A 23,898-nucleotide genomic window follows, 5' to 3' on the forward strand; every position below is an offset into this window, starting at 1 on the left:
TCTGCAGGTGATTCTTGTTCTCATTAAATGCTGAGAACCAGTGCTCAGGGAACCACAGTTGGCCTCTGTGACAGGTGAGGAATGGAGTCTGAAACCAGGATGAGTTCTGATGTGCTGCAAGCTCGAACCCAGTACCTGGTGGCAGCGACCTCGAAGGGACTGGGTCCTTGGATTGGGGTCATATCACTGTGAATGGCCAAGTTAAGGAGTAGAGCTGTGCCTGATTCACTTCCCTACAATTGTTAATATTTGCATGTAATAATTGCATATAACAATTTTATGGACTTATAAATTACATTTGTATCTTTAAACTAAGGTGGAATCAGTAACTTGCTTTTGATTCCCAAGAAGGCAATACCTTTTGAAAGAGGAAGCAGATTAGGCTAGAGATAAAAGGATTACCCCTGGGGACCTAGATCCAGTCCAGGTAGTCTAGCTCCAGCCCACCTGGCCAGAGTCCTTAGGAGGCTTTGGGGCCTATCGCCTTCATGACTTCAGCACCATGTTCTCTGGAAGTGCAGGTGCCTGGCTTTTGTCATTTGGGGGTTCCCATGTGAGGTCTCTCAAGTATATTTTCTTGAGGTTACTGGAACTCAGGAATGGCCTCTTTTTTTTCTCATTAAAAAATTTATACACACATCGTTTTGTGACACTGGTTGCAATCCCCACAATGTGACAGCACACACCCCCTTTCCACCCCTGGTTCCCTGTGTCCATTCGACCAGTTCCTGTTCCTTCCTGCCTTCTCATCCTGCTTTTGGACAGGAGCTGCCCATTCGGTCTCAAATATTTGATTGAACCAAGAAACACGTTCCTCATGTGTGTTATTTTTTGTTTTATAGGCCGTCTAATCTTTTTCTGAAGAATGGGCTTCAGGAATGGTTTCAGTTCTGGGTTAACTGAGCATCCGGGGGCCATAGCCACCTCCTGTTCTTGACCAGTGAAGCTCTAACCCAGTGGTTCTCAAACTTCCTTGTGCATAAGAATCACCCAGAAGCTTATTAAAAACACTGATTCTTGGCTCTACCCTTAGAGGTTGTGATTTATCAAGTTAGGTGTGGGCCTCAGGAGTCTGCATTTTGAAAGCTTCCTGGCTGATCCTGATGCAGGCACTCAAAGGCCTCACCTTGAGAAATGGTTGGGTCTCTGCAGGGTTAGAACTCAAAACCATACGAGGTTAAGCAAAAGTTAAGAAGAACTTGTGGTTCAGTCAGGGCTCTCTAGCCTACCAAGCCTTGAGCAGTTTGGGCAAGCAGGGGATCCTTTCTCTATTGTATCCTCTGAAAGTTTTTCTTATCCCCCAAGAAGCCTCTAGAAGGGTAAAGACAGAAGATTCTCCACCTCCACCTTTCTTCATTCAGCTCAACTGCTGAAGTGAATTCTCGGAGCCCTACTAAGCCCTGCTGTCTTATTTACCTAGTGCTGCTGTAACACAAATAGCACAAGTGGGTGGCCTTAGGAGCCCTGCTGGCAAGGTGGTTAAGAGGTATGGCTGCTAACAAAAAGGTCAGCAGTTTGAATCTACCAGCCACTTGGAAACCCTATGGAGCAGTTCTACTCTGTCCTATAGTGTTGCTCTGAGTCGGAACCGACTCCAGAGCAACAGGTTGGGTTTTTTTTGGCGGGGGTGGGGGTGGCTTTATAGAACAAAATTTATTTTCTTACATTTCTGTAGGCTAAAAGTCCAAATGAGGATCTCTGTCATGTTGATTCCTTCCTTATGGGTAGCCCTGGATGTTCCTTGGTTACCTGGCATTCCTTGGCTTGTAGATGATTCTCACGTGGTGTCTGTGCTCCCCTGTGTGTGTTTATGTGTGTGTGTGTGTGTGTGTGTGTGTGTGTGTGTATCTCTGTGTCATTTCCTTCTTTTTATAACTCTGAAGTGATTAGGTTTAGAATCCACCCTACTCTGGTATGACCTAATTCACATAACAAAACAAAACACCTATCTCCAAACAGGGTCACATTTACAGGTACCAAAAGACCAAAAACCAAACCCATTGCCATCCAGTTGATTCCAACTCACAGTGACCCTATAGGACAGATTAGAATTGCCCCATAGGGTTACCAAGGAGTGGCTGGTGGATTTGAACTGCCATCCTTCTGGTTAGCAGCCAAATGCTTAACCACTGTACCACCAGGGCTCCTTTTACAGGTACAGGGGTGAGGATTTCAGCACATATTTTGGGCTGGTGGTGGTGGGGTACAATTCAATCCATAACACCTGATAAACTGGTCTCTGCTGATTTCTGACCTGTTTTATCTGCATTGGTGTGAAGTAATGCACGAATATGGGGAGAAAGAAGCTGGTCTTTAAAGTGCCTGCCTACCTCTGACAGGCCTGGCCATGTATAGGCAGCCCAAGACTGGCACCGGAGCTGTGACTCTGTGATTGCAGAAGGGGCCTGCTTGCTCACTGGTCATGTACCCACCTACCTGAGGTCAAAGTAGCTGTCACCCTAATTATCCTCCAGGCTTAGTACTCCTCTACCCGACCCCTCCTACTGTCCTGTACCCTCCTCCCAGCCTCTCTCACAGGAAGGGCATTCCTTGGGTCATCTCCTTTCCACTTCTCTCTAGCCCTGACCCCCTCACAGAGGAGTTGCTTGTACCCCAGAAATTGCCTGTCTCATTGCAGAGGGTCTTTTAAAAATAAAAAAAGGTTTCTATAAGAACCAGCCCTCCCAGTGGACCCATTTACTCAGAGATTTGCTACCTTAAAGTCAAGGTCTATGTTCCATATTCTCTTAGATCTGTGACTCAGTCTCAGAGGGCTGTGGGTTCTCTTAAGCTCTTTGAAGCAAATTATTGCCCCAGTGGCTCTAATGGGCCCTTGGTGACATGTGTGCCTTTGGCCTCAGTAGGGTGCTATGGAAAGAGCAGGATGGTAGAGTCAGGCCTGGGTTCAGATGCCTGCTTTGTGAAGTCAGGCAAAGTAGTTAACATCTCTGGGCTTCAGTGTTCTCATCTGTAACGTGGAATGTTAGGCTACACCTTTACAGAATTAATTATTGGAGAGTGGAGATGAGTGACATTGCCCAACTTACTCTGTAGGGCTCAGTGTGTTGAGAATAGACTTAGGGAGGCAACTGTGGAAGAAGAGAAGTCAGTGAGGAGGTGAGATGTCCTCGGGTGGAAGTAGAGGAGGTGGTGAGAAGTGATCAGATTCTGCATATGTAAGGCAGAGTTGAATGGAGTTACTGATGGTTTGTGACCTAAGGATTGTTCTGCTGGACCCTGGAGAGTGTGGGAAAAAAATTCCAGCTCTCAGGGTGGAGGCCCTGGGAGAGCCCGAGGACTGGGCAAACCAGTTGGGGATTAGAGCTGGCTTCAGCTCGCCCGACTCCACAGCACTGGGTTTTGGGTTCAGCTCACCCTAGAATGGCTCAACTTTTCCAGACCCCTTGATTGGAGGGATTGAGCATAGGGTGTTCTCCCTGCTCTGGCCAGGAGGGATCCCTGTGTGCTTGGTGCATTTCCCTACAGGAAGAATCATGGGAAATAAAGCTGTACTTACTCAGCCCTGGCCTGGGAAGATGGTTTGTCCCTGGCCCTGCCTTTGCTGCAGTTGTGATGTCATTGGTTCTGCCCCTGCGATGAGTCTTTGACACCCTTATCCTCACTTTGTTTCAGAATACAAGTCAATTGATGATTGTGAGGAGTTGGTGATCAATGCTACAGCAACAATCAACAATTTGTCTTACTACCAAGTGAAAAACTCCATAATTCATGACAAAAAGCTGTATATTGCTGAATGTAAGGTTCGGAGTTGGGCTTGGGTAAATGAATGCTTGTTTTAAGGTTTTGCTTTTGTTAGCTAAGCACAGAGCTGGAAGCATTAATATTTTCTGACTTTTGGTCCTGGTGTCTTAGAGCCTGATTTAAGTCTAAGAATGAAACTGACATTCTTTGTATGGGGAAAACTAGTTTCTTATTTTTCTTCCCAAAGTCTCTTACAGTTTGTATTTTATATAATTTTTTAATTTTAAAGTTATCAGTATTTAGTATTATATTGATTTCTAGGGTTTAAATTAAAACTTAAATTCACTGATTTTATCTCTTTGGTAACCAAACCCAGTGCTCTTAAAGCTTCTGGTCAGTAACAACATGGATGGAATCCTGGAGGCTGTGCGTGTGTTTGGAAATCTTTCCCAGTACCGTGATATCTGTGATTTCATTGTGCAGAAAAATGGTGAGTTTATGACACTTCATTCATAAACGTGCAGTTCTTGCCAGTAGTTAGCTAAGTGGTTTTGGAACTTGGGTCATCACAACGTGGTACTTGTGTGTGTTCTGGGACAGGTAGTGCTCAGGATGCCCAGATGAGGCGGTGTCTGAAATGTTTGTCTTTCCCTGGTGAGTGGCCTTCTGAGTTCTGAGATGGTGTGTGTGTGCATTTAGGGGAAATAAGTCACCTAGACCCATTATTTCTGCTCTTGGGAATGGGCTGAAGAGGCATTCTACTTTATATGCCAGAAGGTCCATTACAGTATTCTTGTAGTAGCAAAAATTGGAAACAACCTAAATGACCATCAATAGGCAAGAGGATGAATACATTACAGTATATTCATGCAATGAAATGTTCCTCAGCAATTAAAATAAATGAACTAGAGATTCAGATGTCAACATGGATTAACCTCAAAAACAGAGGGAATTGCAGATGACATGATCTTATACACAGAAGACTCTAAGGAATCCTCAAGAAAACTACTGAAACTAATAGAAGAGTTCAGCAGAGTATCGGGATACAAGATAAACATACAAAAATCAGTTGGATTCCTCTACACCAACAAAAAGAACACTGAAGAGGAAATCACCAAATCGATACCATTTACAGTAGCCCCCAAGAAGATAAAATACTTAGGAATAAATCTTACCAGAGATATAAAAGACTTATACAAAGAAAACTACAATACACTTCTACAAGAAACCAAAAGAGACCTACATAAGTGGAAAAACATACCTTGCTCATGGAGAGGAAGACTTAACATTAAAAAAATGTCTATTCTACCAAAAGCAATCTATACCTTTGATGCAATTCCAATCCAGATTCCAATGACGTTCTTTAATGAGATGGAGAAACAAATCACCAACTTCATATGGAAGGGAAAGAGGCGCCGGATAAGTAAAGCATTACTGAAAAAGAAGAACAAAGTGGGAGGCCTTATTCCACCTGATTTTAGAACCTATTATACCGCCACAGTAGTCAAAACAGCCTGGTACTGGCACAACAACAGATACATAGACCAGTGGAACAGAATTAAGAATCCAGACATAAATCTATCCACATATGAACAGTTGATATTTGACAAAGGCCCCAAAAGAGTTAAATGGGGAAAAGACAGCCTTTTTAACAAATGGTGCTGGCATAACTGGATATCCATCTGCAAAAAAATGAAACAAGACCCATACCTCACTCTATGCATAAAAACAAGCTCAATATGGATCAAAGACCTAAATATAAAATCTAAAACGATAAAGATCATGGAAGAAAAAATAGGGACAATGTTAGGAGCCCTAATACATGGCATAAACAGTATACAAAACATTGTTAAGAATGCAGAAGAAAAACTAGATAACTGGGAGCTCCTAAAAATCAAACACCTATGCTCATCCAAAGACTTCACCAAAAGAGTAAAAAGACACCTACAGACTGGGAAAAAGTTTTTAGGTATGACATTTCCGATCAGCACCTGATCTCTAAAATCTACATGATACTGCAAAAACTCAACTGCAAAAAAACAACCCAATTAAAAAATGGGCAAAAGATACAAACAGACACTTCACTAAAGAAGACATTCAGGTAGCTAACAGATACATGAGGAAATGCTCACAATCATTAGCCATTAGAGAAATGCAAATGAAAACTACAATGAGATTTTATCTCACTCCAACAAGTCTGGCATTAATCCAAAAAATACAAAACAATAAATGTTGGAGAGGCTGTGGAGAGACTGGAACACTTATATATTGCTGGTGGGAATGTCAAATGGTACAACCACTTTGGAAATCAATTTGGTGCTTCCTTAAAAAGCTAGAAATAGAACTACCATAAGATCCAGCAATCCCACTCCTTGGAATATATCCTAGAGAAACAAGAGCTTTTACACAAACAGATATATGCACACCCATGTTCGTTGCAGCACTGTTTACAATAGCAAAAAGATGGAAGCACCCAAGGTGCCCATCAGTGGATGAATGGATATTCATTATGGTATATTCACACAGTGGAATACTACGCATCAATAAAGAACAGTGAGGAATCTGTGAAACATTTCATAACATGGAGGAATGTGGAAGGCATTATGCTGAATGAAATTAGTCAGTTGCAAAAGGACAAATATTGTAGAAGACCACTATTATAAGAACTCAAGAAATAGTTTAAACAGGGAAGAAAATATTCTTTGATGGTTATGAGAGGGGGGAGGGAGGGAGGAAAGGAGGGAGAGGGGTATTCACTAATTAGATAGTAGATAAGAACTACTTTAGGTGATGGGGAAAAATAACACACAATACAGGCAGGGTCAGCACAACTGGACTAAACCAAAGAAGTTTCCTGAATAAACTGAATGCTTTGAAGGCCAGCATAGCAGGGGCGGGGGTTTGGGGACATCTAAGTCAACTGGCATAATAAAATCTATTAAGAAAACATTCTGCATCCCACTGTGGAGAGTGGTGTCTGGGGTCTTAAATGCTAACAAGCGGCCATCTAAGATGCATCAGTTGGTCTCAACCCACCTGGAGCAAAGGAGAATGTAGAACACCAAGGACACAAGGTAATTATGAGCCCAAGAGAGAGAAAGGGCGACATAAACCAGAGAATACATCAGACTGACTGCCCTGACAGGGAACACAACAGAGAACCCCTGAGGGAGCAGGAGAGCAGTGGGATGAAGACCCCAAATTCTCATAAAAAGACCAGACTTAATGGCCTGACTGAGACTATAAAGACCCTGGTGGTCATGGCCCCCAGAGCTTCTGTTGGCCCAGGACAGGAACCATTCCCAAAGCCAACTCTTCAGACAGGGATTGGACTGGACAATGGGTTGGAGAGGGATGCTGGTTAGAAGTGAGCTTCTTGGATAAGGTGGACACTTGAGACTATGTTGGTCTGGAGGGGAGATGAGAGGGTAGAGAGGGTTAGAAGCTGGCGAAATGGACATGAAAAGAAAGTGCAGAGAGGGAGTGGGCTGTCTCATTAGGGGGAGAGCAACTGGGAGTATGTAGCAAGGAGTATATAAATTTTTATGTGAGAGACTGCCTTGATTTGTAAACTTTCACGTAAAGCACAATAAAAATTTTAAAAAAAAGAGGGAAAAAAAACAAGTGATAGGAGGATTTATACAGACTAATGCCATTAATATAAGTTTTAAAACAGGCAAAACAATCCTGCGTATTATTTATGTATATGTACCCACCTGGTAATGGTATAAAGTACAGAGCATACTTGGGAATGGTAAACTGTACACTTAAGATCGAGGTTACTTCTGGACAGAAGAGGGATGAGAATGGGATGGAGGAGGGATACACAAAAACAAAACTAGATCCGTGATGTTTTATTTCTTAATGGCAGGTACACAAGTGTTTACACTAACCATACTCTGTATGTCTCAAATATTTCATATAAGAAAAAAATTGTCCACATGGATAAGGAATTCAGATAATACAGATATAAAAAGAGGAGCAGCAGCAGCAAATAGTCACCCATCATCTTACTACCCCAGAGATAACGGTTAACATTTTGGTGTATATTTTTTAGACTTTTTTTTTTTTTTTTTTTAAATGGAACACTTCATAAATTTCGTGTGTCATCCTTACACAGGGACCATGCTAACCTTCTGTTTTGTTCCCATTTTAGTATATGTGCTGCTGAAGTGAGCACTCTTTACACTCTTAATACACAGATGTGTGATGTAGCCTTTGCCGAGCTCACTGTTCAGCCCACCACAGTTAGAAGAGGGTGGCCACCTCTCAGGTGCCCCGTGGAATAGGAGGAGGCAAAGCACATGCCTCATCTCCCCCAACCTTTGCCCAGCCCCTGCCGTGGGGACTAGAAGACAGGACAAAGGGTTCCTGGTTCCTTTTTGTAGGCCTAAGTAAAAATACTCCCCAGAGGCTGGGTGCCTGCCCTGACTGAGCCGTCCCTGCACTGGAAGGCCTGCCTTACCACAGGTCAGTTTCCAGCAGTCTGAGCAAGTCTTCTTTTAAGAGCTGTGACCCTAGAAGACTTCAAGGAAGATCTCAACAGAAGCCTGACCCCCTGGGGTTGGGTATTTAAAAGAGAATTGCTGCTGGATGGTCAAAAAGACCCTTGAGGACAACCAGAAGTTAGAGAAGAGTGTCACCTCTGTGGTGGGAAGTCTGTGGTTCCCTCCTTTCCCTGGCAGGGCCTCCATCACTGCCCTGAAGAGGGAGCTGCTGCCTGGATGGGATAGAGCAGTGTCTGGGGGCAGAGGGTCTTAGGGGGAGGTTCTGGAGTGCTGCGTGTTGGGGAACCCACTGCTGGGCTAAGTCCACTAACAGGGTTTCCAGTTTTGCAAGTCACTATGTTTTTGTAAAACCAGAATACAGCTGAGACTCCTGAGAGTTCACTGGTCCGCATCTGTTTTCCACCCTCCCAGTACACAAGTTCATGATTGCACTGCTGGATGCGAAGCACCAGGATATTTGCTTTTCTGCCTGTGGTGTTCTCCTAAATCTCACTGTGGATAAGGACAAACGGGTCATTCTAAAAGACGGAGGCGGCATTAAAAAGTAAGTTTCAAGGTGTGGAGTCCTGACCCTTCAGGATTCAGAAGGCTTAGTTTTCTAGGAAGCTTGGGCCCTGATCTCATGCTTCCTCTGGGGCAGGGGTCTTTCTTTCTTTTTTAATTTTTTTATTCAAATGAAGTTTTTGTGTGTGTGTGTGTGTGTGTGCTTTTAGTGAAAGTTTACAAATCAAGTCAGTCTCTCATACAAAAACTTATATATTCCTTGCTATGTACTTTTAGCTGCTCTCCCCCTAATGAGACAGCATACTCCTTTTCTCCACCATGTATTCCCCATGTCTATTCAGCCAGCTTCTGTCCCCCTCTGCCATCTCATCTCCCCTTCAGACAGGAGCTGCCCTCACAGTCTCATGTGTCTACTTGAGCCAAGAAGCTTACTTCTCACCAGTATCTGTCTTATAGTCTAGTCCAGTCCCTGTCTGAAGACTTGGCTTTGGGCATGGTTCCAGTTTGGGGCTAATAGAAGGTCCAGGGACCATGGCCTCTGGGGTCCCTCTAAGGGCAGGGGTCTTTCAACAAGCTGGGGCTACAGAGAATTTAGGGTCCACTGGGCACTTACAAAGGAGCCCTGGTGGTTTAGTGATTAAAGTGATCGATTGCTAACTGTAAGGCCGGCAGTTTGAAACCACCAGCAGCTCCCTGGGAGAAAGATGTGGCAGTCTGCTTCCATAGAGATTTACAGCCTTGGAAACCCTATGTGGTCCCTACGAGTTGGAATTGACTTGATGGCAGTGGGTTTGGACAGTTACAATAATTCAGAAGTAGATTATTGCTACTTGGTGGCTACTTAAGTTCTTAGATATTATTTTAAATGATAACTGAATTTTATGTAATATATGTTAAATGGAAACCCTGGTGGCATAGTAGTTAAGTGCTACAGCTGCTAACCAAAGGGTTGGCAGTTCAAATCTGCCAGGCGCTCCTTGGAAACTCTATGGGGCAGTTCTACCCTGGCCTGTAGGGTCACTATGAGTCAGAATCGACTCGATGGCACTGGGTTTGGTTTTTTGGTTATATGTTAAATAGCACAGAAGGATAATCATCATGATGTTAAAAGTATTAAAATTAATGGCAGATTCTGACCTAATAATGTCTTAATTTGACTTCTGTTAACTCAGGTTAGTGGATTGCTTAAAAGATTTTGGTCCTTCTGATTGGCAGCTGGCCTGCTTGGTTTGCAAAACGTTATGGAACTTCAGTGAAAATATCACTAATGCTTCATCATGTTTTGGAGATGAAGACACCAACACACTCTTAGTCCTATTGTCATCATTTTTAGGTAAGACTCCTGAGTATGAGTCTGTGAATTTTATCAGAGTGTAATGAAAAAAAAAAAATTCTGTGACCTATATGGATGAAGAGGAGCCCTGGTGGTGCAGTGGTTAAAGCACTCAGCTGCTAACCAGAAGGTCAGCAGTCCAACCCACCAGCTGCTCCACAGGAGAAAGATGTGGCAGTCTGTTTCCATAAAGATTTACAGCCTTGGAATCCCTATGGGGCAATTCTGCTCTCTCTATGAGTCGGAATTGATTCAGCCAACGACAGTGGGTTTGGTCGGTTTGGTATAGATAAAGATTGGTATGCATTTGCGTGGATGTATCTCTACAAGCAGCAAGGGCATGTTAAAGATTATTGTAATTTGGAAAGATTATTATAATTCTGGAAAAGATACCTGTTATTTACCACGTGGACACAAGGACTTGTAACTCATTGGGTACTATCATGGTTTTGTCTATGACTTGCTTTTTTTTTTTTTCATTTTCTGTAGACTGCATAAATACAAGATTTCAACATAAATATAGTGCTGTTCTTTAAAAGTACAGACACACAGTTGTGAGTGAGAAAATATACCTAAAATCTCCTCTGTATTAAGTCATACTTTTAAATGGATTTATACATTCTAATTAGCAGTTATATTATCATGTGGTAGGGTGTCTGTGAATGAGGTGTGATGAATTCCTTTTGTGTAGCCTTTCTTACCATGGTCTTGTAACTCCCAAATGATCGACTGGGACTGTGCAGATAAGGTATTTGTGGCTCACCAAGGGGATTGGTCAGTTTTGCCATCCTGCTTGGTTAAAATGGGCCATCCCAGAGGTGGGACGGAGAGGATCTCACCACCACCAAGTATAAAGGGCCAAGAGCGAAGAGTGTGTCATTTGGACCTGTGATCCCTGCACTGAATTGCTCCTGCAACCAGGAGACCAAGAGAGGAGAGAGAGAGAGACCCTTAACACTGAACATGGTAAGAAGTAGTGGCAGTGGCAGGAGGGACTGGCAGAAGTTACAGGCAGGAGATAGCACAGTGGACTTCCCAGCCCACAGAGCGAGAAAGCTGAGTGCCATCAGGCAGGAGGCTTACTGGAGGAGTAAGGTCCCTCCGGACACTTGGTGGAGTTGGTTTGCTGACCCATGGAGCTAAAGCTCAGCAACTTCGGCCGAGGCTTACTAATGGAGTGGGGTGCCTCTGGTCACTTACTGGCAGAGCTAAAGAACTTTGTAACTAACACTTGCCTAAGAAGGGAAGAAGCTGAGGGCCAGAGAGAGTTGTGCTGGCAGGTATGTCTGAGAAGAGGCTGTCCTGCTGGAAGAATGATAGCCTGAGCCTTCCTAAACCTGAATTGTAACCTTTTACTTCCCTAATAAACCCCATGATCATGAATGGGGTCTGTGAGTTCTATGTGGCCACTGCAATGAATTACTGAACCCAGTAGAGAAGTAGAGAGTGTTGTGGGAAGGACAGTTGGTGTCAAAATTGGTAAAGACGCACAGAGAGGAGGCATGCCTGACCTTCACCTCATAGGAATCAGCCTTGGGCTGTCAATCTTGATTCTCCTTCCCCATCGTGAAGTTAGAGGAGGTCAGATGCCACCTCCATGTCATTTTTACAGTGAAACTACTTGACATTATGGTATAGTCTGTATTTTTGAAAAGGTTGGAGCTCACTGATACAAAGCAAGAAGAATACAAAACAAAGGGATGGTATCTTACTTTAAAAAAATTTCCATTTTTTTTATCCTGAGTTAAATCCAAAAACAATTATTTGAGTCAGTAAATGAATTGAGTATTTTCAATAATCCTTTTCCCAAAATGGAGGCGCTGTCCCTTACCATTGCCCAACCACTGTGTACAGTCAATGAGGCAGTGTGGAAAGGCTCACTGTAACTCAGAAGACTTGGGTTCAAATCCTGGCTCTCACTGGTGCTGGGATGTGAATAAGAGACTCAGAGCCTGTCTTTCATCTCTGAAACCGGGATGATAATAATTCCTGTCCTGCCTTCTGGAGTTGTGAGACTCAAACAAGAGCATATAGGAAAGACCAGAGGCTTGTCAGACAGTTCGGAGTTTAAGTCCTGGTTTTATCACTTACAAGGTATTTGTTTTTGGTTTTTTGTTGTGGTAAAAACATATGTAACAAAACATTTACCAATTCAACAATTTTTATATGTGACATTGATTACACTCATCATGTTGTGCATACATTACCACTATTTTTCAAGTTGTTCTACCACTATTAACAGAAGCTCAGTGCTCCCTGAGCAATGACTTCTTCCCTTCTCCTGTCCTCCCACTCCTGGTATCATGGATTGAATAGTGTCCCCCCAAAATATGTGTCAACTTGATTAGGTCATGATCCCCAGTATTGTGTGGCTGTTCTCCATTCTGTGATTTTCCTATGTGTTATAAGTCATGATCTCTGTGGTTAAAGAGTATTAGGGTGGGATGTAACACCCTTGCTCAGGTCACAGCCCTGATCCAATGTAAAGGCAGTTTCCCTGGGATGTGGCCTGCACCACCTTTTATCTTACAAGAGATAAAAGGAAAGGGAAGCAAGCAGAGAGTGGGGACCTCATACCACCAAGAAAGCAGTGTCTGGAGCAGCATGTGTCCTTTCTGTGTAGAGAAGCTCCTAGTACAGGGGAAGATTGATGACAAAGACCATCCTCCAGAGCCGACAGAGAGAGAAAGCCTTCCCCTGGAGATGACACCCTGAATTTGGACTTCTAGCCTACTAGACTGTGAGAAGATAGATTTCTCTTTGTTAAACCCATCCACTTGTGGTATTTCTGTTATAGCAGCACTAGGTGACTAAGACCCCAGGTAACAACTAACAACCTTTGGTCTCTATACATTCGCCTATTTCATATAAGTGGTGTCATATAATATTTGTCCTTTTCTGACTGACTTATTTCACTCAGTGTAATGTTTTCAGTGTTCACCCATGTTGTAGTGAATATCAGGACTTCATTTCACTTTGTGGCTAAGTAATATACTTACAAGTTTTTAAACCTTGGGCTTAACCTCTCTGAATTTATCCTTTCCGTTCTTTAAGATGGGGGTAATTAATGTCCACCTCACAGGGTTGTTAGGATGACTAGATGAGCAGATGTTTAAAAAAGAGCCAAACAGTGCCCGACACATAGCAAGTTCTTGAAAAAAGTAAGGTGCTTAGTCAACTCTAAGTGCTGTAACAATATGTTATTAAACAGGAACTCAGAATCAGAAGTTATTTGAAAAAATTAGGTTTGCTAGATTGCTGTGAAATTTACTTTATCTGGGTAAATATAATTTTGTGAGTGTGTGTGTTTTAAAACACAGAGTAAGAAAAAAATGAACATGATTTTAGGTCACTGAGCTTTATACTGTGCTGCATGAAAATTAACTTTTCTCAGGGAGCAGATGTACTCGTTCCAGCCAAGTAACTAGTTGCCACTGAGGCGACTCCAACTCATGGCGACTCCATGTGTGTCAGAGTAGAACTGTACTTTATAGAGTTTTCAATGGCTGATTTTTTGGAGGGAGAACACCAGGCCTTTGTTACGAGGCCCATCTGGGTTGACTCAAACCTCCAACTTTTAGATTAATAGTGGAGCATGTTAGCAGTTTGCACTACCGAAGGACTCCATGCACTCGCTCAGGTTACCTGAATTCAGTGATTCTCAGCTGTGGCTGAGCACTGGAATCAGTTGTGGAGTTTAAAAAACACACAGTCCTGGCCTCAGTCCTAGGAATTCTGATTCAGGACTCTGCGATGAGGCTGAGAATCTGTGTGTTTAAAAAGTTCCACAGGTGAGTCTGGTGTACAGAGCTAGAATTGAGAACCTCTGCCTTGGTTAATGAAGGAGTGTAAAGAAGGATACACAGGGAAGAAGGAATTCTGGAAATAAGCAGAGAGTCACTCAGGAACTGGAACCAGAGTCCCTGGTAAGCCCTGGGTAGCAGGCATGTCTCTGCTCTTGTGCTCCCCATTCTGAAGACCCGCTCTGCTCTGCTCTGCCACCACTCTGGCCGTTGCCGATAAAGTTCTCTTCTTTCTCCCCCGGACTCCCTGTAGGCTTCTGGTTAGTCATGGCTTCAGCTACCTCAAGGCTTCTACTTGCTGTCCCTGGCCTGTGTCTCTATTGTCTTCTCTGTTTACTGGTGCACTTTTCTGTATGTCTTACATTTGGGGAGGCATGACGGTTCAGTGAGTCAGTCTTCTGTGGTGCAGGGCTTTCATACCTCAGGCAGCAGCTGCCTCTGCGGCAGGCTTTCTGTGGCCACCTTTGGCCAGTGGCATCACTAGGTGGGGACGGGAGTGCCGGTGGCATCCCCTGACACTGTCAGAGGGGGTAACACCAAAATGACCTCAGGGCCAGCAGAAGTGGGCAGGCGCCATAAGAGGGGAGAGGACCATTGCTGTGGCGTCACTAGGGTTGGTGTGACCCATCACCCAGTGCTGTAACTCGTCATGGACATCCCCCCTTACCTGTCAGTTAGGGTGCTGGCAGTCGGGCTTCGGTGCCTGCAATTGAATAAAGAGGAGGCTAATGCCTAAGCTAATGGGAGAGGGGAGGAGCTGGGGGAGCTGTGGGGGTGGGGCCAGAAGGGGGGCTGCAATGCTAGGCGCTCGCCCTGCGTAGGAGAGACACTGCTCCACCCACCAGGGTGCCTTAACTGGCCAGACATGCCCACCCCAGGCAGGGCGTGGGGTGGCGGTTACATCATGAGTTACCGCACTGGGTGACACCAACCACTCCCTTTGGCACCTAATTCTGGGGCAGTCAGCCTTAAATGACCAGGAGGGTGGGACCATGTGGGACAAGGATGGCTAAGAAGGGGTGTGAGCATACTGGGCTTCTCAGCGGGGAACAACATTCCTGGCAGGCACTTTGTCGCAGTGGACTATAGCCTACAACTCCACTCCCTCAACTCTCCCTTAAAGCTGCCTTCGCTTTTACTTGTGCTTCACTCCCCTTCATGCCTTGCACGTGCCATAACCCCAACCTGCCTGTCCAAATGCTGCTTGTCCTTGGAGGCCCTTCTCACAGCTTTTCAAGCCCGCAGTCAGCCTAGCTATAGGAAAATCCATACTTTTATTTTTACTGTTTTTTTTTTTAATTGTGGTAAATATATATAACAATCTTCACATGTACAGTTCAGTGATATTAATTATGTTCATCTTGTTCAACCTTCACCCTTGTCTGTTTCCAAATTATATCATTGCTCTTAATGGAATCTCAGTATCCGGTAAGCACTGAGTCCTCCTTTCTCCCTCCTATACTTTTTAAATAGCAATTAGGCATGAGCCTGTGTGACTAACTGCTCCTGTGTTGTTTTGAAAGTTTTATTTCTCCAATCAAACTGAGCCACTTTAGGGAACTGGATACAATGTAGATACTTGATAGCAAGGACTGTGTCTTATTAGAGAACAGTCAGGGTAATAAGAGGTTCCTAAACAGCACACTTAAACTAGAATGGTGATTCTGTTATAACAATCACTGACAAATTTATTTTGCACGACTCAGGAACAGCTGCAAACATCCATTAATAATCGGAACCTGGAATGTACAAAGTATGAATCTAGGAAAATTAGAAATTGTCAAAAATTAAATGGAACACATAAACATCAATATCCTAGGCATTAGTGAACTGAAATGGACTGGTATTGGCCATTTTGAATCAGACAATCTTATAGTCTACTATGCTGGAAATGACAAAGAAGAATGGTGTTGCATTCATCGTCAAAAAGAACATTTCAAGGTCTATCCTGAAGTACGATGCTGTCAGTGATAGGATAATATCCATACGCCTACAAGGAAGACCAGTTAATGTGACTGTTATTCAAATATATGCACCAACCTCTAAGGCCAAAGATGAAGAAATAGAAGATTTTTATCAGCTGCTGCAGTCTGAAATTCATCGAACATGCAATCAAGATGCATTGATAATTACTGGTGATTTTAATGTGAAAGTTGGAAACAAAGAAGAAGGATCAGTAGTTGGAAAATATGGCCTTGGCGATAGAAACAATGCCAGAGATTGAATGATAGAATTTTGCAAGACCAACGACTTCTTCATTGCAAATACCTTCTTTCACCAACGTAAACGGCGACTATACGTATGGACCTCGCCCGATGGAGCACAAAGAAATCAAATACACTACATCTGTGGAAAGAGAAGATGGAAAAGCTCAATATCATCAGTCAGAACAAGGCCAGGGGCCAACTGGGGAACAGACCATCAATTGCTCATATGGAAGTTCAAGCTGAAACTGAAGAAAATCAGAGCAAGTCCACGAGAGCCAAAGTGTGACCTTGAGTATATCCCACCTGAATTTAGAGACCATCTGAAGAATAGATTTGATGCATTGAACACTGGTGACTGAAGACCAGACGAGTTGTGGAATGACATCAAGGACATCATACATGAAGAAAGCAAGAGGTCATTGAAAAGACAGGAAAGAAAGAAAAGACCAAGATGGATGTTGGAGGAGACTCTGAAACTTGCTTTCGAACGTCGAGCAGCTAAAGCAAAAGGAAGAATTGATGAAGTAAAAGAACTGAACAGAAGATTTCAAAGGGCGGCTCGAGGAGACAGTATTATAATGACATGTGCAAAGAGCTGGAAATGGAAAACCAAAAGGGAAGAACACGCTCGGTATTTCTCAAGCTGAAAGAACTGAAGAAAAAATTCAAGCCTCAAGTTGCAATAGTGAAGATTCTATGGGGAAAATATTAAATGATGCAGGAAGCATCAAAAGAAGATGGAAGGAATACACAGTCATTATACCAAAAAGAATTAGTTGATGTTAAGTCATTTCAAGAAGTAACATATGATCAGGAACTGATGGTACTGAAGGAAGAAGCCCAAGCTGCTCTGAAGGCATTGGCGAAAAACAAGGCTCCAGGAATTGATGGAATAACAATTGAGATGTTTCAACAAACAGATGCAGCGCTGGAGGTGCTCACTCGTCTATGCCAAGAAATTTGGAAGACAGCTTCCTGGCCAACTGACTGGAAGAGATCCATATTTATGCCTATTCCCAAGAAAGGTGATCCAACTGAATGTGGAAATTATGGAACAATATCATTAATGTCACACGCAAGCAAAATTTTGCTGAAGATCATTCAAAAACGGCTGCAGCAGTATATCGATAGGGAACTACCAGAAATTCAGGCCGGTTTCAGAAGAGGACATGGAACCAGGGATATCATTGCTGATGTCATATGGATCCTGGCTGAAAGCAGAGAATGCCAGAAGGATGTCTACCTGTGTTTTATTGACTATGCAAAGGCATTCGACTGTGTGGATCATAACAAATTGTGGATAACACTGCAAAGAACGGGAATTCCAGAACACTTAATTGTGCTCATGAGGAACCTTTACGTAGATCAAGAGGCAGTTGTTCAGACAGAACAAGGGGATACTGATTGGTTTAAAGTCAGGAAAAGTGTGCGCCAAGTTTGTATGCTTTCACCATACCTATTCAATCTGTATGCTGAACAAATAATCCGAGAAGCTGGAGTATATGAAGAAGAACAGGGCATCAGGATTGGAGGAAGACTCATTAACAACTCGCGTTATGCAGATGACACAACCTTGCTTGCTGAAAGTGAAAAGGACTTGAAGCACTTACTAATGAAGATCAAAGACCACAGCCTTCGGTATGGATTGCACCTCAACATAAAGAAAACAAAAATCCTCACAACTGGACCAATGAGCAACATCATGATAAACGGAGAAAAGATTGAAGTTGTCAAGGATTTCATTTTCCTTGGATCCACAATCAACAGCCATGGAAGCAGCAGTCAAGAAATCAAAAGACGCGTTGCGTTGGGTAAATCTGCTGCAAAGGACTCTTGAAAGTGTTGAAGAGCAAAGATGTCACCTTGAAGACTAAAGTGCACCCGACCCAAGCCATGGTGTTTTCAGTCACATCGTATGCATGTGAAAGCTGGACAATGAATAAGCAAGACCGAAGAAGAATTGATGCCTTTGAATTGTGGTGCTGGCAAAGAATATTGAATATACCATGGACTGCCAGAAGAATGAATAAATCTATCTTGGAGGAAGTACAACCAGGATGCTCCTTAGAAGGAAGAATGGTGAGACTGCGTCTTACACACTTTGGACATGTTGACAGGAGGAATCAGTCTCTGGAGAAGGACATCATGCTTGGCAAAGTACAGGGACAGCGGAAAAAGAGGAAGACCCTCAACGAGCAGGACTGACACAGTGGCTGCAACAGTGGGCTCAAGCATAACAGCGATTGTAAGGATGGCGCAGTGTTTCGTTCTGTTGTGCATAGGGTCGCTGTGAGTTGGAGCCGACTCGACGGCACCTAACAACAACAACAATCCTAATACCTTGCCAAAAATTCTAGTATTTGAAAGTGTGCTGTGCAGAAAGAAAACTTAACACCCATTAGCGATCTAAATCAGCACATCTCACATTGTGGGTTCTGAAATCAGTTTAGTGAAGTATGACCAGCATTTTAAAAAACTGAAGTAGCAAAGAAAGAAATATCAGAGTGTACTCTATGTAGTAAGGGTAAGTATTCTATTATGAAAAATTTGTTATTTAAATATGTATCTGTATACAAAGTCATGATGTGTAAAATGTATTTCTTACTATGGGTTAGAGTCAAGAGTTTGAAAATTATAGACCTAAATCTTTCTTCAAGAGCCCTGGTGGTAGTGGCTAAGTACTCGGCTGCTAACCGAAAGGTCAGTGGTTTGAACCTACCAGGTGCTCCTCGGGAGAAAGATGTAGCAGTCTGCTTCTATAAAGATTTACAGCCTTGGAAACCCTATGGGGCAGTTCTACTCTGTTTGTAGAGTCAATCCATCAGGCTCTGCCACTCTTTGCAGCACAAGTTCCTAAATTTAATACTGAGTATAATATGGTACTTTTTAAATGTATTCTCCCCCAATCCCCAGTGCCGTCGAGTCGATTCTGACTCATAGTGACCTTATAGGACAGAGTAGAACTGCCCCACAGAGTTTCCAAGGAGCGCCTGGTGGATTTGAACTGCCGACCCTTTGGTTAGCAGCCACAGCACTTAACCACTACTCCACCAGGGTTTCCAAATGTATATTTATTTACTTTGAAACTTCAGACTGCATTTCTCCTACCTGTAGCTACTTGGCCACTCTTCTGCCACCTTGTGTAAACCAATTTAGAATCAATACAGTATAAGTGTGGCTTAACTAACTATAGGCTGAACCTCAATAAAAGTAACATTCTCTTCATGTTAGTGTTTTTTTTTTAAGGCAGAGATTCTGCTAAAACCACCTCATCCTACATGGGCAGAATGCTTAGTTTTAGTATTCTAAGTAACCTAAACATTTTAAACAGGACTGCTAAGTGCCTGACTACAGTGCTCAGCCCAAAGCAGTTGGGAGGGAAGGCCATAAAACAGGAGAATTCATTTTTTAACAAAAGATTGGTGCTCAGAAAATCTAGAAGAGTAAGCAGGACTAGGACAAAGAAATCTGAAACCACTCAGTATCCAGCAGACTCCTCTTGTCCGGAAGAAGCCAAATGGGAAGGGCTTTGAAGGCCTCTGACACTATCTGCATTTCCCTCCCCTGAATGTCCTGAGATTATCTCCTGGGTGGGGAGATCCAGGTTTGCTTACAGGGTTGCTGCGGTGAGGCTTGCTGAAGTGTTTGGCTGCCTGGAATTTATCTCAGAGCTGCATAGCTGTCCACTTGGTTGTCAGCCGAGGAGGAACAAACTGGAGGTTACTCCAGACTATTCCAGATGCCCTTATCTTATCCTGGGTAGTAACTTTAACGCAAAAGTGCTGAAGTACACATCAAGTGTACAGAAATATTTAGTGTACAGAATTCGATGTAGCCAGAGTAGAATATATATATATGTAATATATATATATATATATATATAAAATAGATTTTTAATTGGCCTTATGGGAGGAAAAAAAAAGTTTGCAAATTACGTAAGTAGCAACATTTGTGGTTATTTTAGGACTTAGTGGTTACCGCTTTAGAAATCTGCCTCAGGCCACAGACCTAGGAAATAGAAAAGCCAGGCTCCGGACTGGCAGGCCAGGCACCTTTCTGCAGTCTGTCATGGGGGTGAGGTGCAATATAAACAAGTACCAGTGTGGTGGCAGGTAGGCTCAGAAACCTTGATGGACATTTATCTTCCTACTTGGATTGGATATATTTATGGTATTCACAGAACTCAGGGTATTCACAGAATTGGATTAAGAAGTAAATTAAAGTTGTAATTTTATGTTCTGTTTTTACAAGTGCTTTTTTCCTGTATTATACATGGTCTTGTTTGGGATTCTAATACTCCTTGGGATTTTCAAGGTCCCCCAGTTTTCACCATTATTGAAGAGGGGTTGGGGGTTTGTCTTTTCAAAGAAGTATGTCCCAGGCTGCTATGAAGCCAGCAAAGATCTGATTTTTCAATAGTGTTTAAACCGAGCTATTTTCTCCAAAAGATTCCCTGACTCCTTTTATTATCTGTCAACCACTGAAATAATTAACTTTTCCAAAGTACAGGCAAGGAAGTAACCTATTAATGATTTGTTTATTCTGAAAAATTGTGATCTGACTTTTGGGTGAGAACTTATACAAAAAGACTCAGAAATTAGCTGAAATAAAAGCTCCATTCAGTCTAGGATTAAAAAAAAAAAAGATCATTGCCCTTTTTTATTAAGAGACTAAAACATACTTATTTTAGAGTGTTGGTAAAGAAGAGGGTAAAGAACTTCTCTAGTTAAAACAAAACAACAACAACAAAAAAACCCTCTTAACCCTAAAATCCCATCTTGTGTCATGCTGGTATTAAAGATGGCCCAGGATGAGTTTGACTTATGCCACCAAAAAATTAAACTCTATTCAATGGGATTACATTTCTAAATAACTGTTGCAATTTTTATTTTTCTGATACAGATGAAGAACTAGCACTGGATGGCAGTTTTGACCAAGACCTAAAAAACTATCACAGAGTCCACTGGGAAACAGAATTCAAACCTGTGGCACAGCAGCTTCTAAACCGAATTCAGAGTCATCACACCTTCCTGGAACCCCTGCCCGTTCCTTCTTTTTAACGTGAGGCAGATTAACAACAGAAACAGGAAGTCAGGTCTCCTTCATTCTTAAAAAGCAATAATAAATGTGAACTTTTTTCCCCCAGTGTTAACCAGTATTGAAAAGTTTTCCAGGTACTGATTTTAGTTAAAAGAAAAAAAGCATTTCCCCTTGTTAGCTATTATGGAAAAATGAATATACAACATGTTATTCTTTCTACTGTGAGCAATGTAAGTTGAAAATACATGCAGAGTTTTTCTAAGCAAGAGCCTTTTTTTCCCTATTCTCTATTAAATAATTTAGTTTCAGTCTTTAAATCCTGGTTTAACAGTTATAGAATTTAAATGGTGGTCAGTTCATTAGTTAAGTGAACTGTGCAATGTAGACCATTAGACTTTGTGTATAAAAAGAATGGTGTTCAGTACAAATGGAACACATTACTATATAAGCACCTACACTAATTCTTAACACATGTAAAAATAAACTTTCTGAGTAAGTACTGGTATTTTTCTGGTTCTCATATTAAGAGGAATAAGCAGATATAAGTTAGAGAAGACTGCTTTGGGCCATCTACTCTATTAATAATAAGTAATATAGATAAAAAGAGAAGTAGTTTACCTCTGTCTTTTCATTTGAAATAAAATGCCTGGAGCAGACAGTCCTTTCTGATTGTAACTCTCTGTGACTAGGGAAGTGATGTAATGCATTGGAAAGAGTGTCGGCATAGGTGTATGGCAGAGTAGTTTGAATCCTAGTTCTCCTTTGCCAGCTGAGGACCTGGGGCACATAACTCAATTTCTTGAGCTTCAGCTGCAAAATGGGAATGTCTACTTTCTTACAGTGTGGTCTAGAACAAACAATTAAGTGAGCAAATTGCCCAGTACAATGCCCAGTGTGTAAGCGGGGTGCTCAATGCATTATAGCATTGTGATGGCAATTAGTTTATTAACTTGCCATTCTTTGTAGGACAGGCGTGGCCTTTGAATAAATGATTAGATTAAAAAAAAAAAAAAGAAATTGAGATTACTGTTGTTATACTAGACAAATGAAGGAGACCTGGAAATAAGAGCAAATATACTACTCTGCTTGGAGAAAAGCTGTTAACAACAGCTCATTTCTCATCCTACAAAATACCAAGACTCAGGGTATGAGGGCAGGCAGCCCACACTGGACTGGCTTTTGGAACTTATTAGAACAAACTGAAATTTCCAGGAAAAACAGACTTTCCAAGGGCTCTTCCAGTCTGAAGTTTATCCCTGGTTAGGGCTCAGCAAGGCCCTGTAGAGAGACTGACTTTATTGTAATCTGTCTGTCCATGAGTATATGCTAGTAGATGCACTGCACTAGATGAAATCAGTTGAAGTCTGAAGGGTTAATCTCTCCAAAATATTTAAGGATCTAAGTCTTTATTTTACTCCTACCAGGCTATATATTCTACTTGCAGTGAAGAAAAGCAAACTTTTTTCCCCTAAAACAGCCCCCTCAAAATTTATAATATATAACTCATGCTAGGATACCATCAGAAACCCTGGTGGTGTAGTGGTTAAGAGCTACGGCTGCTAACCAAAAAGTCAGCAGTTGGAATCCACCAGGTGCTCCTTGGAAACCCTATGGGGCAGTTCTGTGCCATCCTATAGGGTCACTGTGAGTCGGATTTGACTCAGTGGCAACAGGTTTGGTTTTTGGTTTTAGGATACCATCACACTTGCTCTTCTTCATACTACATCCCACCTAGTGGGAAATGAGTTCCTTTATGGGGCTTTTTGCCTTGGTTAGTTGGAAAACAGCTTGAGATATTTTTCCCCTAAGCCCTGAGGAGTCGCCTCTGCCCTAGTTTTCTACCCCAGAGGGTTTGTTACTTTTGTCCAGGTTGATTGACATTTCCTGGGTAAGTTGTAAGAAAAATTTGGTTTGATACTTTTTGCCTGGCCCTGGGCTGCACCCTGCCCTCTGATTGGTATACAACTTGCAGGGACTGACCAATAGCCTATGCAAATAAGGTGAGGTATAGCCTACTAGGCACATGAAGTGTCTGTGGCCCACTGAAAAGGGATTGGTCAATTTGTGACCTTGGTGGGAGTGCCATGCCTTGAAATTGACAAGGGGTTTGTGTATTTAAGCACCCATCCCCACAGAGGTTTCTGAGACAGAAAGAAGCAGGAAGAGAAGCAGCAGAAAACAGCAGGAGGAAGAAAGGAGAAACAGCAGAGAGAGAGGAGGCAAGGAACCTCCTAAAAGAGCTGTAACACAAAACAAGGGCTGTTGAACACTTAAGATGGCAACAGGCCCAGGAGGGGCCCAGTGGCAGAGCTGGTGGTGACAGACGGCAGGGCCAAGAAGAATCTGTCGTCAGGGCTGAGAGGAGGCCTACAAGGTCCAGAAGAGCTGAGAGCTGTCGTGCACTGAAAAAGGGGGGCTTTGCCTACATGCTTTCTGATTCTGAGTTATAGCCTGTTGATCCTGATCCCACGTGGTACCCTGTTCCTTAATAAACCACTTAACTGTAAGTATGGTCTGTGAGTTCTCTGTGGCCATTGCAATCGAATATCAAACCCAAAAGAGAAGCAGAGGGAGCCATGGGAAGGACGGCTTGTGTCAGAATTGGTAAAAAGGTTGGAGACTGGAGATACGTCTGACCTCCACCTCATAGAGATCACCTTGGGCTGAACTTGATTCACATTATACCTCCTGAAGTTAAGACAGGTTCTGATGTTACCATTACTACTACTTCCACTCTTCTACACCTCTCCGTCAGACATGCTGAACAACTTGGAACTACCTTCCTGCTTTTGGCTATCCCA

General features: G+C 42.7%; 1 protein-coding gene and 1 non-coding gene across 6 annotated transcripts in view; one reads left to right on the forward strand and one right to left on the reverse strand.

Moving 5' to 3' along the window:
* Positions 1-23,594, forward strand: part of ARMC2 (armadillo repeat containing 2) — a 146,024-nt gene extending 122,430 nt beyond the window's left edge. For 3 of the 5 annotated variants that reach the window (XM_049895423.1, XM_049895510.1, XM_049895772.1), the window contains 5 exons: positions 3,634-3,756; positions 4,079-4,192; positions 8,622-8,754; positions 9,887-10,047; positions 20,960-23,594. In XM_049895423.1, coding sequence (XP_049751380.1) covers positions 3,634-3,756; positions 4,079-4,192; positions 8,622-8,754; positions 9,887-10,047; positions 20,960-21,117 — 689 coding nt within the window. In that variant the 3' untranslated portion in view covers positions 21,118-23,594. The remainder of the gene's footprint in view (positions 1-3,633; positions 3,757-4,078; positions 4,193-8,621; positions 8,755-9,886; positions 10,048-20,959) is intronic. The other 2 variants (XM_049895594.1, XM_049895684.1) reach the window with 2 other exon arrangements.
* On the reverse strand, positions 7,777-7,882 carry LOC126057684 (U6 spliceosomal RNA). Its single transcript, XR_007512765.1, has one exon. It is a non-coding gene; the product is annotated as a U6 spliceosomal RNA (small nuclear RNA).
* Positions 23,595-23,898: the final 304 nt, after the last annotated feature.

This window comes from Elephas maximus, chromosome 1, assembly GCF_024166365.1.
Source record: "Elephas maximus indicus isolate mEleMax1 chromosome 1, mEleMax1 primary haplotype, whole genome shotgun sequence".
Taxonomy (NCBI): domain Eukaryota; kingdom Metazoa; phylum Chordata; class Mammalia; order Proboscidea; family Elephantidae; genus Elephas; species Elephas maximus.